The sequence below is a fragment of the Equus asinus genome, chromosome 30, assembly GCF_041296235.1.
Source record: "Equus asinus isolate D_3611 breed Donkey chromosome 30, EquAss-T2T_v2, whole genome shotgun sequence".
In the NCBI taxonomy this organism is placed as follows: Eukaryota; Metazoa; Chordata; class Mammalia; order Perissodactyla; family Equidae; genus Equus; species Equus asinus.
In genome coordinates, this window is record NC_091819.1 from 19130250 (window position 1) to 19145442 (window position 15193).

At 47.4% G+C, this 15193-nt stretch overlaps 1 protein-coding gene across 2 annotated transcripts in view; it reads right to left on the reverse strand.

The window, feature by feature from the left end:
• MTARC2 (mitochondrial amidoxime reducing component 2) overlaps positions 1 to 14788 on the reverse strand; it is a 36007-nt gene extending 21219 nt beyond the window's left edge. Inside the window, exons 1-4 of one of the 2 annotated variants that reach the window (XM_044762736.2) lie at positions 14237 to 14788; positions 8624 to 8797; positions 2172 to 2334; positions 357 to 497 (exon numbers count right to left, since the gene is read on the reverse strand). In XM_044762736.2, coding sequence (XP_044618671.1) covers positions 357 to 497; positions 2172 to 2334; positions 8624 to 8797; positions 14237 to 14508 — 750 coding nt within the window. In that variant the 5' untranslated portion in view covers positions 14509 to 14788. The remainder of the gene's footprint in view (positions 1 to 356; positions 498 to 2171; positions 2335 to 8623; positions 8798 to 14236) is intronic. The other variant, XM_070501635.1, reaches the window with a different exon arrangement.
• Positions 14789 to 15193: the final 405 nt, after the last annotated feature.

Below are 15193 nucleotides of genomic sequence, written 5' to 3' on the forward strand. Positions count from 1 at the left end.
AGCATTCCTGGGTGGTACAGAAAAGAGAGAGATGCCTGTTTCATCTTCATTTCCCTTTAGTGATCTCTGAACTATGATTACACGTTCCGGCCCAGTTCCAGACTCACTACAGTTGGGGGTTCAATTGCTTGCTTTGGGTCCCAGCATTAAAGGGTGAGCAGCGCCCCCCTGAGGCCAGCGAGGTGATGGCGCAGCAACTGAACAACTCCACAGGGTTAAGGTGACCCTTGGGGAAGTACAGTCTCCCCCACTGCCAAGCTGGAGGGTCTGAGCTGGTGCCGGCTACAGGAGACAGTTCCGTTAGTGTCTCGAACAGCATATCTGAGCACAACACACAAACACGGTAAGCCACCTACCTCCTCAAAAGCATCACAGCCCGTCACCACGATATTTGGCCTGAAATTGTCCATCTTCACTTTCTTCTCCAGCCTGGTATTCAGATCTGCCAGGGAGGCTTCCGAGAGGACCAGGAGGGGGCTGGCGTCCGGGTAGGCCACCTGTGCCAAAAACACAGCAGGATCAGGCTTCACCACCCCGTGAAATTCCTCAGCCCAATGGCAAAGCTGAGCACAGTCCCGAAGCAAAGCCCCTGAGTGCAGAAGGGAAGAGTGGTGCTCAGGAAGGAGAGGCGACAGGGCGGGCTTGGAAATGGCTGAGTCAGCACTGGGACATGGTTCCTGCCTGCTGGGCCTCGAGAGGGCTCCCAGTCCACAGACTGAAGGCAGTAGCCAGGGCCGACATCACCCTCCAGGCCGCGTCCTCTGTGTTCCTTGCTCCAGCTCCCAGCAGTGACCCTTCCCACGTTATCACCACACAGCACAGGTCTGCTGCTGATCAGCTATACTCTCGTAATGATTTCTTTCAGCGGCGTCTATTCTCCCAACATGCATTTATTAAGCGCCAGCTGTGTATCAGGCACTGTTCTAGGTGGGAAATAGGACAAAGCAGATGAAACCCTGCATTCCAGGAGCTTGTATAGGGAGTGTGGCAAGGACTCCCTGAGGTGCTTGCGTTTTAAACCCTACCTCCCTGCAGACCCAGCGGCTTTGGTCTTTGGCCTGGCAAGCAGGGCCATTCTTATCACGAGAAGGTGCGTTCTCAGGGCCTGAAATACCCAGACCACACTGACTGTGGAGGGAGCGCTTGGAGAAAGCCTGCTTCTGTCATTTTAGGAAACCTGCATTTAGTCCCAAACCAACCTCTCTCTTTCACCTCCCTGACCCGCTTTCCCCTGGGAGTCACCCCTGGCTTCTCCCTCTCCACAACAGTAGTTCCTCCTGATCCAAGGTTTCGCTTTCTGTGGTTTCGATTACCTCTGGTCAACCGCAGTCCAAAAATATTAAATGGAAAATTCCAGAAATCATACATAAGTTTTAAATTGCACACCATTCTGAGCAGCGTGATGAAATCTCGAGCTGTCCCCCTCTGTCCCGCCCAGGATGTAAGTCATCCCTTTGTCCAGCAGATCCATGCTGTATCTGGTCCATTAGTCACTTAGTAGCTGTCTAAGTTATCAGACTGACTGTCACAGTATCGCTGTGCTTGTGCTCAGATAACCCTTTATTTTACTTATTTACGGCCCCAAAGCACATAAGGAGTGATGCTAGCAATTCAGATATACCAAAGAGAAGCCAGAAAGTGCTTCCTTTAAGGGAAAAGGTGAAAGTTCTTGACTTAATAAGGAAAGAAAAAGAAATCGTATGCTGAGGTTGCTAAGACGTACAGTTGGAATGAATCTTCTGTCTGCGAAATTGTGAAGAAGGAAAAAGAAACTCATGCTAGTTTTGCTGTTGCACCTCAAACTGCAAAAGTTACAGCCACAGTGCTGATAAGTGCTTAATACAGGAAAAACAGATACATATTGGGTTCAGTACTATCCACGATTTCAGACATCCACTTGGGGTCTTGGAATGTGTTCCCCATGGATAAGGGGGACCCAATGTATGTCTCATAGTCTATCCTCCACGCATCCTGGAGAGCCCACTAGACTCTCATATCCTCTTCCCTCTCCATCCCCAATAGCTGCCCAGGTCACGCCCTCAGTACCACTCACCCGGGCCATTACTACACTTTCCTAACTGGGTCCCTAGAGCGGCCCTCTGTGGGCCAAGAAGGAAGCCAGAAAGAGAGCTGTGACTGATAGAAGCGAAGGCAGCTCTCTGTAAACTCACCTGGTAATTCTGTACAAAAGGAGGGAAAATGTCCCTTGATGATCTTCCCTTCATGTTCTTTTCAAACTGAACCAGCCTGAAAGCTTCTGTTTTCAAGAAGTTGGTGAACCACTGCGCTGCCTCATCGCCACAGTCTCTGCCCTTGATGTCAAGACCAAATAGCCTGGAAGGGTCACAAGAGAGAACCACGGTTACTTTCTTGCATCGACATATTGAGAGATGGCATCGAGACAGAACACGGCACTGTTGGCACCTGACTATCCCAGACGGCCAGTAAGTGGTATTTGGCCAAAGCTGGAGAGAAGCGGAGCGGGAGGAAGCAGAATGTGCTCCAGGGAAGAGCTTGTCAGACTCTAATATGCTTGCAACTCGCCTGGATCTTGCTAAAATGGAGATTCTAGTTCAGTAGGCCTGAGATTCTGCATTCCTAACAGGCTTCAGGAAGCCTATGCTGCTGGTCCATGGACCACACTTTGAGGAGCAAGGATTTAGGATAGTTTCGGAAGGGGAGAAGGACTGCAGGGTGGTAGCTGCACCGTGAGCCTGGAGTCTGGCAGATCTGGTTCAAACTGGCCCTCTGCCAGTCTCCAGCCTTTAGCAAATCATTTAACTCCTCTGACCTTCTGTCTCCAGTCATAAATTGGAGGTAATAATGTAGTACCTACTCCACGTGGTGGACACAGATTCCATTAGGTAACACAGTGGTCTTCAATGTCTGTTAGACACGCCTATCCTCTCTACTGTCAAATCTCGATGCTGTTCTTCTAACATTTCTTGGACCTCTTCCTTCTCTCCAAATCTCCTTCTTGGAGCCACTGTTTTGGCTCTGATTAATTCTTGGCTTGGTCTCCAAGCCTTCTCATGGTCCTCTTTCTCACCACCTTCAGCCTTTCCCCTAAAACTTTCCTCAACCAACCGGTCTACTCCTTCAAACAGATCTGATCCCGCTGTTCAGCAGGTTCTCAAGCATCTGCCCCCGGGTTGAGCACTTCCCTCAACCCCTGCACAACAGCACTCACAGCTAAGTGCACACACCTCTACCCTCAGCTTCCACCCACTCAGGTGAGCTCGTGTTGGTGCTCTGAAAAGTAGGGAGCACTCAGTGGGATGGGGGAACGTCATTAGCCAGTGCCCATTCCCACTCCTGATAGTTATCCCTTCACCGTCCTCACTCCCTGCCGTCCTTGCAGCAGACCACATCCACCCCTCTGTCATCCCACCTTCTTTGATTCTTTCAGAATTTTATAAAAAGTCCACTTTCTTCCACATTTTTTTTTGATTGGCACCTGAGCTAACAACTGTTGCCAATCTTTTTTTTTTTTTTCCTGCTTTTACTCCCCAAATCCCTCCAGTACAGAGTTGTATATTTTAGCTGTGGGTCCTTCTAGTTGTGGCATGTGAGACGCTGCCTCAGCATGGCTTGATGAGCAGTGCCATGTTCACACCCTGAATCCGAACCGGCAAAACCCTGGGCGACCAAAAGCCTGGGCCACCGAAGAGGAGCGCACAAACTTAACCACTCAGGCACGGGGCCGGCCCCTCTTCCACACTTTGACACAAAATGTTCCATCATCAACATTCCATAGAAAAGAACTGACCCTCCTTGTGTGAATACAATAGAACTTCATCAGTTAGTAATCTACTAATTCCTAAAGCAAATAACCTGCTAAAAAATACTGAAGAAGACATAAAAACTTGAATGGATTTTTATAAAGAAAATCCAGACAAATTTACTGGAAAGTTTTACTAATAATCAAAAGATAAAAACTACCAATCTTATAAAGAAAAAAAATTTTTTTAACTGCCATTTAAAGTAGGAAAAAAACAATATCTAGGACTAAATCTAACAAAAGACATACATTTCCATTATAAAGAAAATTATGAAACTTTATTAAAGAAGTAAAATACGACATAAATAAATAGGGGAAGATAACACATTCATGGAGAGGGAAGCTCTATACAATACAGATGATACAAGCAATTTAAGAGCTAACATTTATTTAAGTGCCTGCTATGAACCAGGCACTCTTCCAAATGTTTTATATATATATAAAACCATTTCAATTTTCTCTAAATTGAGCCACAAGTTCAACGCAATTCCAATCAAAATCCCAAAAGGATTTTACATGGATTGACAAGCTGATTCTAAAATTTATGGAAGAATGAAGTCCAAGAATAGTCAAAACACTTTCAAAGACGAATAAAATAACGAGGATGCTTTTCTTACTAGATATCAAGTACAAAGTTAAAATAATTAAGGTGGTGTAGTATAGGATCAGGAATTGATAAATAAACCAGTGCAACTGAGTGAGAGCTCAGAAAAAGGTTGACATCTCTTAAGGATCTTAATAAACAGTGGAGGTGGCATTATAGGTCAGTGGGAAACATACGGATTATTCAATAAAGTGCTGAACAACTGATAACTATATAAAAAAATCATATTGGATTGCAACCTCAAACCATATACAAAAATAAACTCTAGAGGCAATGAAGACATAAATGAAAAAAACAAGTTTCAATAGCTTAAAAAAATAGTAGGATGGGGCTGGCCCCATGGCCCAGTGGTTAAGTGAGCACACTCCACTTCGGCGGCCCGGGGTTTTGCCAGTTCGGATCCCGGGAACGTCCAGACATGGCACCACTCATCAGGCCATGCTGAGATGGAGTCCCACACAGCACAACCAGAGACACTCACAACTAGAATATACAACTATGTACTGGGGGACTTTGGGGAGAAGAAAAAAAAAAGAAGATTGGCAACAGTTGTTCGCTCAGGTGCCAGTCTTTAAAAAAAAAAAAAGAATAAATGTAAGGCATAAAAAACAAATAGTTGGAGAATATCTTTATAACTTGGAGTGGAGTATATTTTTTAATTCACAAAGAAAGTGCTAATCCAAAAAGCAATTAATTTGAATATAATAAAATTAAGAATGTCTATTTATCAGAAGAGACCACAAGAAAAAATAAATGAGCGACAAAGCAGGATATTTGCATCTCATAATTGACCAAAGATTTGTATAGAGTCAATGAAAGAATAACTACCTGTCAATAAGGGAAAACTTGGGCATAAAATACAAAAATTAATTTCAGAGACCAGAAAACACAAGGTACCAATGATCATAAAGAAAAAAAATATTTAACCTCATTAGAAATCCGAGAAATACAAATTAAAACTGCAAAGAGATACCACGTGACTCATTTTAAAGATATTTACAGAATTTAAAGTGTAAGAAAATCTAGATAATGAGGACTAGTAACAAACAACCCAGCTGATAAGGACATGAGACAATGGACCCTTTCTCCGATGAAGTGCAAATTGCTACACTAGTTTTAGGAAACAATGTGACATTTTCTTACAAAAACTAATGTGAACATACCCAATGATTCAGTAATTCGACTCCTAAATTAATTTCTTAAAGAATTAAAGACATGTCCAAGAATGTTCAGAGAACATCGTTCATGTTAGGAAAAAGACTGCAAACATTTATATGAGCATGGACAAAAAAACCAATAAGTAAACTGGAGCACATTTATACGGTGGAAACTACCCAGCAGTGAAAAAAAATGAATTACAGCTACCAGCTACAAGAAGTAAATGGATGAATCTTAGAAACACAACGTTGAGTAAAACAGGAACTTGCAGAAGAACACATACAACACAGTAACATTTTGATAAGCTTTAAAACTAAGCAAAATTTAACCGTGTATTATTTAGGAGCACATACATATTCAGAAAGACTATTTACAGTAGCAGAAGAATGAGGGAAAAAAAAGAAATTCAGGATACTGGTTACCTCTGAGGGGTGGAATATCAGGAAGGTATCTGAAATATTTCTTGCTCATGTTGTATTTCTTAAATTGTACACAGGTGTTTGTTTCATTACACTGTTTTACACCTTACATATACTTTATGTGTATTCTTTTGTGACGTATCAAGTATTTAAGTATATAATACTATCAATAGTCAATATAGTTTGTAACTGAATGAAACCCAGGTAGAGAAATTTCTTCTCTTTCCAAGGGAACTATTATTTCAGTTATAAAGAAATAAAATTTCTGTTGGACTGTCTGAGTTTAAAGTCATTTCTTACTTTCTCTCACTTTAAAACATAAACTTGGACTTTTTAGACCATAATTACTCATAAATCTTTGAGATAATTAAGAAGACATTCGGGTCTATAATTGGTCTCAAATAATTTAACCCCACACAGGGCAAACAGGGACGGCTGATTCAAGAAACTAACAATAAAAGTCAAAAAAATTAAAATAAGATCTGTGACATTGCATCCTCGTCCATATGGCTGTGTTAAGGGATTTCCTTTACTTTTTTTCCAACTTGAGGTTGTTGGTTTATTTTATTTTATTTTAGGTTCTGGTGAGCTGGCTATGATAATCACTGTTTGTCACTTACCATCTACTTTGTATCATTTCTTCAGTTTTTTAGCAGTTCCCATGGCAACCAATCCATTAAAAATAGCTTATAAATACAGACCACACGAGTTACAGCATGTCTAACCAGCTGGAGAGGGTAGAATGCTGATTACGTTCTCTCCCTCTCTGTGTCAATCCAAACACACAGCTCCCAGTGGCTGGGAGTCACTCCAAACTCCCAAGATTCTCCATTCCCCCCTCAGCCAGAAACACAACTGATGTGTAGAACAGAATTATACAAGAACGAGCTTCACTTGGAGCCTTTGTCAGGCCTGGATCAAGCCCCTACATAATCCTCCTCTCTCCGTCCAGGAGGGTTTGTATTCCCCCAGAGTCTGCCTGTTTAGGAAGGCAAAGAACCTTAGGGGGAAACCTTGCTTAGCGTCAATGACAAAGTGAGTCTACCAGGCCACATCCATATCTGTCACTCATCACATGTCAGCTAAGCATTTACCCACAAGCTGCGAATGTCCTCTAATCAAGACCTACAGTTTTTCTTTTCAGTGAATTTCTTTGCTCAAAACCTGTGATGTGTGGAAATCTTTTCCCCTCCCCATGTGCAGGCATTAAGAGCAAAGGCCAAGGAGGCAGCTGGGTTCAAATTCTAGTTCTGCCTGCTGTTCCAGTGATCTCAGTCTTGGTTTCCTCGTTTGTAAAGTGGAATTAACAGCATCCACCTCATACGCTTGCTGAGATAAGTAACTGAAATACTGTATTCAGTGAATTATTGCTTTGAGCTTTTGAAATTTCGGAACCTTGAGTGATGGATGTCAGCTCGGACACTTTGCCTGTAAAAGCATATGATCAGGGCACGGGAGCAATCTGTGGCTCTCTGAGCCTTCGGACCTTTGGACAACCCCAATTTCCACATGCCAAAAATGCTCAGGGGTTTACAAAGGGATCCAGAGCGCTCATGACAAATGTCTCTGCCTCTAGGACTTCCTGATAGCATAGGATAAGACCCCGGTGAGCCCTGGAACCCGACAGCCCTGCAGGGGTCCCACAGACTGAAATGAAGTCCAGGCCTGAGGTGCATCTCTGCCCAGAGGTGGAAATTTCTTACTTCTGACTCCTGCCAGAGATGCCTCAGCCTCAATCCCAGACCTGAGAGGCTGCAGAGTCACCTTGAAGAGTTCCAGCATCTTTATCACCCGATCCTGAGACACAGCTGGTGACGTCTCCACCAACTCCCCTGTCTGCCTGGCTGGAGGGCTGGCAATCGGAATAGAAGCCCATCCGACTTGAACTAAAGGAGACAAACTCTAAAGATTGGCCCTTTGTACCCCCTCTATATTTGTATTAATCATGCTTTTTTCTTCTTATTATTTTTTAATGCTTTGACGTCTTGGGGCTTTGCTGATGCTGAAGGAAGTGCCTTTCCCAGGACTAGTCGATTTCTAGAGATAAATCGCTCACCTGTGATGAGCCTTTCATATGCTGGCAACCAATCCAGAGGCCCCACCCCCCAACCACCTCCTGTGTTGGGCTCTTCCACTCTGGACCACTATTCACCAGCCCTAATCACCCAAGGCCAAGTACCAGACAACCAGGGACAGCCCCTAAACCCAGAGCTCACTGAAATTATTCAAACCAGCCAATCCTAAGCCTGCTCATCCTTCTTCACCCAGTCCTTCCTGCAGAAACCACAATAAAGGCTCTTGTTCATGTTTTCTCCGCTCCCTCTGCCTCCTAACTGACCCTGGTACTTCCCGACATGGCATGGGCCTCGGTTTCTAGAGATTTGTGAATATAAAAAAGTATTTCTTCATGACAGTCACTTCTGCGTCTGCATGTCTTACCATATCTGATTAAAACAGACCCTCAGCCTCCTTAAAGCAATATTCTGCTTCACCCACTCACCTGACCACCAGCTCCAGCCCAACCCAGACTAGACTTCTCTTGAACACTTCCTTCACCAATCTCATCACCCATGTACAAACTGCAGTTAGACAGAGTGCAGGGAAGAGCCCAAAGGAAAGTCAGGTCTGCCGCAGGTCCCCGGAGGCCCCCAGGCAGAGCACCTGCAGTCATGGAGAGTGTTTGAGGAAGGTTGCTTGCTCGGCAAAACCAGCTGGTCCATGTCCGGAGCCCTGAGGATCAGGCGATCGTCCTCATAGGTGATGGAGACCAGCATGAGGCGGGGCTCCTGCCGGGCAGTGACCATGTGTCCATCTTCCTTAATCACCAACCAAAACCTGCCAAGAAACAAACAAGGGCATGCTCAGAGAATCCTCTTCCACTGTCTCAGGAACTATTTCATCAAAATCCTCCCCCTGCCTCGACTCGAGACCCAACAATTTTTTCTGGACAATTATCCCAAGCTGGCCAGATTCTTTGGGTCTAAACGTTGGGGCCCCCAAAAGGAGCTTGTCTGGCAAGAAAGAGTCGTGGGAGAGAGCATCTGGCCAGCAGATGAAAATTGCCAACTCTGAAATTCCAGAAAATGAGGCCAGTTGAGGGAGCTTCCCTTACAGTTTAGGTAACTATGTTGCCTCCTTTGGGATTCTGCTTTGGTCAGAAACCTCCCCCGGGCCTGTTAATACATCTCTAAGCCCCTGGTGGAAGCGAAATGCCTTCCAGGTCTTTTTGCCGTGGAACAGGATGACGTTGACCAAAAATACTGGTTTCAGGGAACTGAAAGCCTAGACAAAGGTCTTCTAATATTTGTCACTCCAAGAGGACCTAAACCAGCCTCTACTTGGTTTAACTTGCTGTGGCACGTGGATCCTAACCAGGAAACCCTAACCAGCCTTTCAAGCATGCATTCTAACTCAGAGAACAGAGAGTCAAGCAAATTGTGTCTTAGATAAGAACGCCACTACCTCCTGGAGAGCCCACTGATCCAGGCTCAGTGCTCACACTCGGGGTCTCAGAGGGAGAATGCGGTGAGTGGAGAATAGGAAGGGAGGCTGATCTGACGAGCTGGTTATGCTTTTACACACAGCAGAGCATACATTTTGAGTTACAGCACCAGAACAATTTGACTGGGCAAAAAAAAAAAAGAAAAAGAAGTGTAGCAGCTTTAGGGGAAATAAGTTTCGACATCACTAGTTCATGAAAACAGAACTGGCAGACAAGTGCAGTGAGTGGAGAATGCTGAGAGCACTGGCGAGTGAGCGGCAAGTAAAAACTGGGGCTTTGCAAATGTGACCAGGATAAAAAAGGACAGCCCCTTCCAGAATGAGGGGCAGCTCCTCCGAGGGAGACATTTCAAAATATGACTGGAGCCAAATGGGAATATCTGAAGTGACCTGATGAGGACATCTAATATCAGAGTGCAGGGAGCTCAGTGTCAGCCCTGTCCTGACCCTGAGGTTAGTCCTACTTTTGGAACCTCCCAGTTAGGCAACCTATCCTTATCCAGGTGCTGGATGAACCGTCCCTTTCGTGCAACCAAGCCAGCAGACAATGGCTGGCATCTGTGCGCTCACTGGCATGCATGTAGGTGTGAGGGCATATAGCAGGGGTGGTGGTGACATGTAAGGACATTTTAGAAATTGTCCTGGCTACTTCCTCCCTGGAGCTTGTGATACTGGGCAGTACCAGGCCCCCACCCCTCTGAAGACTTCATCTTTTCCCTTCTAGGTGTCTTTGGTTCCCAGAGTTCTCTGACCCACTCACCTGAGGGGTGAGGGTGGGTTCTGGAACCCAGGGAAATCCTGCCTACTTTGTTACAGCCCTGTTCCCTCGGGGCTAGGCCCTGTTCCCTATTTCCAGCCTCATTCCGAGGTGCAGAGTTCTGGAAGACCCTGTTCTGGTTAACCCCCGCAAGCTTGCACCCTGAACTCCCAGCACAGCCCGTCCTGAGACAAGACTTCCTCTGAGATCTGCACACACCCAGACACACGTCCAAACAGGAGTCCCGCCCTGCTTGCACATTGCTTCTGACAGTCAGCCCACCCTGGCCTGGGTCTGCTCTCACATCCATCCCTCAACTTTAGCCCTTCGCTCTGGCTCTCAACCCCTGCCCTTAGCTCCAGTCTGTTGCATAATCACGTGGGAGTTAACCCCAGGACCGTAACAGCTAGAAGCAACAGCCAGAGGTTTTGTGCCAACTCCTCCACCTGAAGATGCCAGTGGCGACTTGCAAGCATTCTTACACTGGGACAGGACAGAAACAAGAAGAGCCAAGACTGCTCTCTGCAACATGGCCCAACCACCCTCATTACCCCATCAACCTGGGTAATCACATTTTTCACCTCTTACACACAAACAATGCCCAGCAAATGAATAATGAGCTCTGTTCCGCCAGATCGGAAAGAAAGAACAAACAAGTCTGGAGTACAGATTTCTTCATGATCAAGTTATTCCAACCGAGTCTGCAAAACTAAAAGCCAGCACCTTCATTTTACACATAAAACAGGAGTGTGTGGTATGGGCATCGTGCAGGAACCCAGCGCTCAGATTCTCGGAAAGACAACAGCGTTCTGAGCGACCAGCAGCGGTGGGAAGCACCAGCCCAAGATGGCTGGAAAATCTCATTTCTAAACTTACAAACTGGCCTGGGGAAAAAGGAATGACTGAGCCCAAAAAGGGGCAAAGCAGGGACCCCACTACAGAAAGGAGGAGGGTAAAGGCAGGAGGAATCCGGGAAGTAATGACACTCAGGACAGTCAACTTAGGGACTCCATTTCTCCAAGAGACAACAGTCTGTGCAGAAGGCATACGGGGCTGGCTTCAGAAGGCGTCTGCACACATTTATATGGTCGGGTCATATAGGGCTGCTAAGAGGAATGGATATTTACAAGGTCAAGGAGGGCAGCCACGCCAATGCAGACAGCCAATGCCAATGCCAGCGTTCCGCTGGGCGGACTTTAAACATGCTCACAGCTCAGGGTGCTCAAGCCAAGGATTTCAAAAATAGGTTAAGAGCTTTGAAGAAAACAGCTCTAAAGATTTGAGGCACAGAGCACGAATAGAGGAAGATCCCAGCCTCTTAGAACAGACCCAAAGACACAGGTTCAAATAGAATTTAAATAAAGGAGTTCTTTCCTACATTCAGACTATCTGTAGTTTTGTAATTGAAGTTTCAGGTTGAGAGAACAATAGCGTCCTTCAGCAGGGCTCTTTCCAGCTTTCTTTCAGTTTCAATCATCCTTTAATAAATACAATCTAGATTAGATAGGGTCTTAGAGATCAGTAAGGTCAACCTCTTTCTTTCACAAATGAAAAAAACTGATGTGCCAAGAGGTTAAAGGACTTTGCCCAAGTTCTCGGTGCAATCCTGCCCTTCCAAATCACACACTGGTTTCACAGAAAGAGCGCGAGTGTCGCACTCACAGAGATCTGAGCTCAAATCTCGCCAGCATCCAATGGTTTTGTGATCTTGGGTGTGACACATCCTTTCTGATACTGTTTCCTTATTTTCAAAGTGGAGATAATATCCAGCCCACAAGACTGTTAACGAGGCTTAAATAAGATCCTCTGCATCCCAGGATTTAGCTCAGTGTCTGCTGCATACGAAGCACTGAAGAAATGTTTGTTCCATGCCTTCCCTCCACCCCATCCCAAGCATGTATTCTTCAAAACAAGGTAAAGTTAACAGCTCCTTTTATTTTAGGATGCCCACGGAAGCAGAAAAGCAAAGGACGAATATTTTCTTTCCATGGAAGCAACAGTCACAGCAAAGGAGTGACAATGAGAAGTGGGAAAGCAACAGTCATTCAGATGATCAGATGAAATACTGATAAGAATTGGAAATCTCTCTGTGAGACCACCCCAATCCTTCAGGCGGGGGAAGAAAGGAGCACAAGGCCATTGCTCTGGACGTGCATCATGAGAATTTGCCTCTCTCAGTTTTCGGAGGGCATCCAGGAGTCTTCCCAGCAATCAGAAAGCTTTTCTTCTTTTTTTTTAAGATTTTATTTTTTTCCTTTTTTTCTCCCCAAAGCCCCCTGGTACACAGTTGTATATTTTAAGTTGCGGGTCCTTCTAGTCGTGGCATGTGGGACACCACCTCAGCGTGGCTCAATGAGCGGTGCCACGTCCAAGCCCAGGATTCGAACCAACGAAACACTGGGCCGCCTGCAGCGGAGCTGGCGAACCTAACCACTTGGCCATGGGGCCGGCCCCCAGAAAGCTTTTCTAATCCTTCATATTTGAATAAACTGTAAACATGCTCTTCTAATGGTCCAGATAAAACCCTTTAATTATAGCATCAGAATCACATGGGGAGACATTTATTTTACATTTTACTTTTCCTTTTTCTCCCCAAAGCCCCCCAGTACAGAGTTGTATATTTTCAATTGTGGGTCCTTCTAGTTGTAGCATGTGGGACACCGCCTCAGCATGGCCTGATGAGCGGTGCCATGTCCTCACCCAGGATTCGAACCGGCGAAACCCCGGGCCTCCAAAGCGGAGCACGTGAACTTAACCACTCGGCCACGGGACCGGCCCCATGTGGGGACATTTAAACACTTTACACCAGTTGGCTTCACTCTTGGTGATTTCCATTCTGCAGATCTGGGATGGGAATCTCAGGAAGTTACAGTTTTAAAAAGCTCTAGAATGAGAAATCTGGGGTGGAGGGGGATGGAAAATCCCCCATGAGTTACACAGTCTGCATACCCAACACTTCTCTAAAGCAAGTTGAAGTCTTCCAATGCCTTGGAAGCTCGCATTTCTTTAAGAGGACAGCAGTCTTCAGAGAAGAGTGAAGACATGCGTCCCAGAGGGAACTCAGGGCAGCAGCCTCTGCTAGCAGGTTCCTTGAACGAACTACTTGGAAACCCCCCTCCCCACTAGCCACAGGACCACAGCCAAACCATCCCAAGCAGACAGGAAGTCATCTTAATCCTAAGGAAGCAAAGAAGGAGATTCCATTCTTCCTTAATCACTCTTTCCAGCATCCTTCACTGTTAAGAAAACCTTCTCAATATCCAGCGGCATAATTCTGTGTCAAGGAGTATGTGTGTGTGACCTCACCTTTGGGGTGACTTAAATGACAGAGAACCTTTTCTTTTCCAAGGGAAGGGAATGAAATTTCTATGTGCCAGGCCCTGTGTGGGGAGGGACCCACATAGTTCTTCACTGAGGACCACTCTGCCTCTGGGGTAGGAGACACACTATTCTCTTAACGGCAAATATTACACTTGCAATTCCCCGGACACCCTCTCTCCCCAACATAAGACTTCACTCTGCTCATTACTCATTAGAGTGGCTCAGGTCTCCCCACCTGCTGGGTCTTCCAGGCACCTTCGCCAGGACTGGAGACCTGCAGGAAACAAGCCCCAGCAAGACCAAAGCCAGTCTCCTCCAACAAGACTTGGTTTCAGCATGGCTCCCGTCTGCCCACTAGTGCCAATAGCATTTTATTTTCCCACTCTGGGGCCATATGCTAAGACAGAACCAGAAAGTTTAGAACTTGCAGGAGCCTTGGAGATAAGCAAGTCAGGTCCTGTCCTTTCATAGGAAGAACCTCTCATCCACAGAGGGACAAGGGTTTACCTCTATCTACTTTTCCAAATCGGAATCAGACATGAACTTGACGTTCTTGGCTAAAGAATCAAGGGCAGAGGGTCCAACAAGCAGCCCAAGAAACCCACGTGGCAAACCTATTTTCTCGGGGGCAGGCCCCACCTCCCCCAGCTCTCCCAGCACGTCCCGCGCTGCGCCCGCGCCCGGCCCGGCTGTACCTGTCCCGCAGGTGGCCGCTGCGCAGCCCCATGGCCGTGCACTCGGCCGCGCTCACCGGCACCCCCCTGCAGGACTTGACCGGGTAGATCCAGAGCTGCGCCACGGTGCCCACCTGCTGCAGCCGCCCGCGCCGCCGGGGCCTCGCGCGGCGCCAGGCCACGGCCCCCAGCGCCACGGCGGCCAGTCCCAGCGCGGCCACCCCCAGCCAGCGGGACCGGGGCGGCGCGGGGAGGCCGAGGCGGGCCAGAGCCGAGGAGTCGGCGGCGCCCATGACCGAGCGAGCGCGGGACTGAGCACAGGCGACCCGGGCAGGGCGGGGCGCGGCGGCGCTCGCGGCTCGGGCGGGCGGGAGGAGCCTGAGCTGGCTCAGCCCCCGGCCCTGGCCCCCTGGCCTCGCCGCGGTGGCCGCACGGGTTAGGCGTAAACGCCAGGGCAGAGACTAGGCAGTGATGGGGGAGGTGAGGCAGAGAGCGGCCGGGGCCCAAAAGCTAAAGGGCCACCCGCCCACTTTCTCTGGGGTGGTCACTTTCGCTTTGCTTCTCCGTGTTTCCGGTTCCCTGCGGCGCGACAGTCACCCATGCCACGTGGCCCGTCACCCACCCCACTCCACCCCGCTCCCTCTGCTGCCCCCTGCTCTTCGCCTACTGCCCACTTGGGTGCTTGATTGGAGCATAGCGAACAGTGACGGTGGATTGCGGATTGCAGAATGGAACATTTGATCATGTTTGGGAACTACTTTTGCTGACAGATCGCTCTGAAAGCTGCAGACCTTTCAGCCCATAATCCACTCCGCGGAGACTGCTGCGCCCTGAGCGCCCTCTCACGTGGCTTCTTGCAGCAGCAGGCCAGTCCCAAGACCGAGCCCACCTCCCCTCCCCCTCCCGTTAATATGCCTACCTGGGAAAGCTCGCAGCTGCCCGGAGAGTCCGTGGTTCCCGCCAACGTCTGAGGCTAGG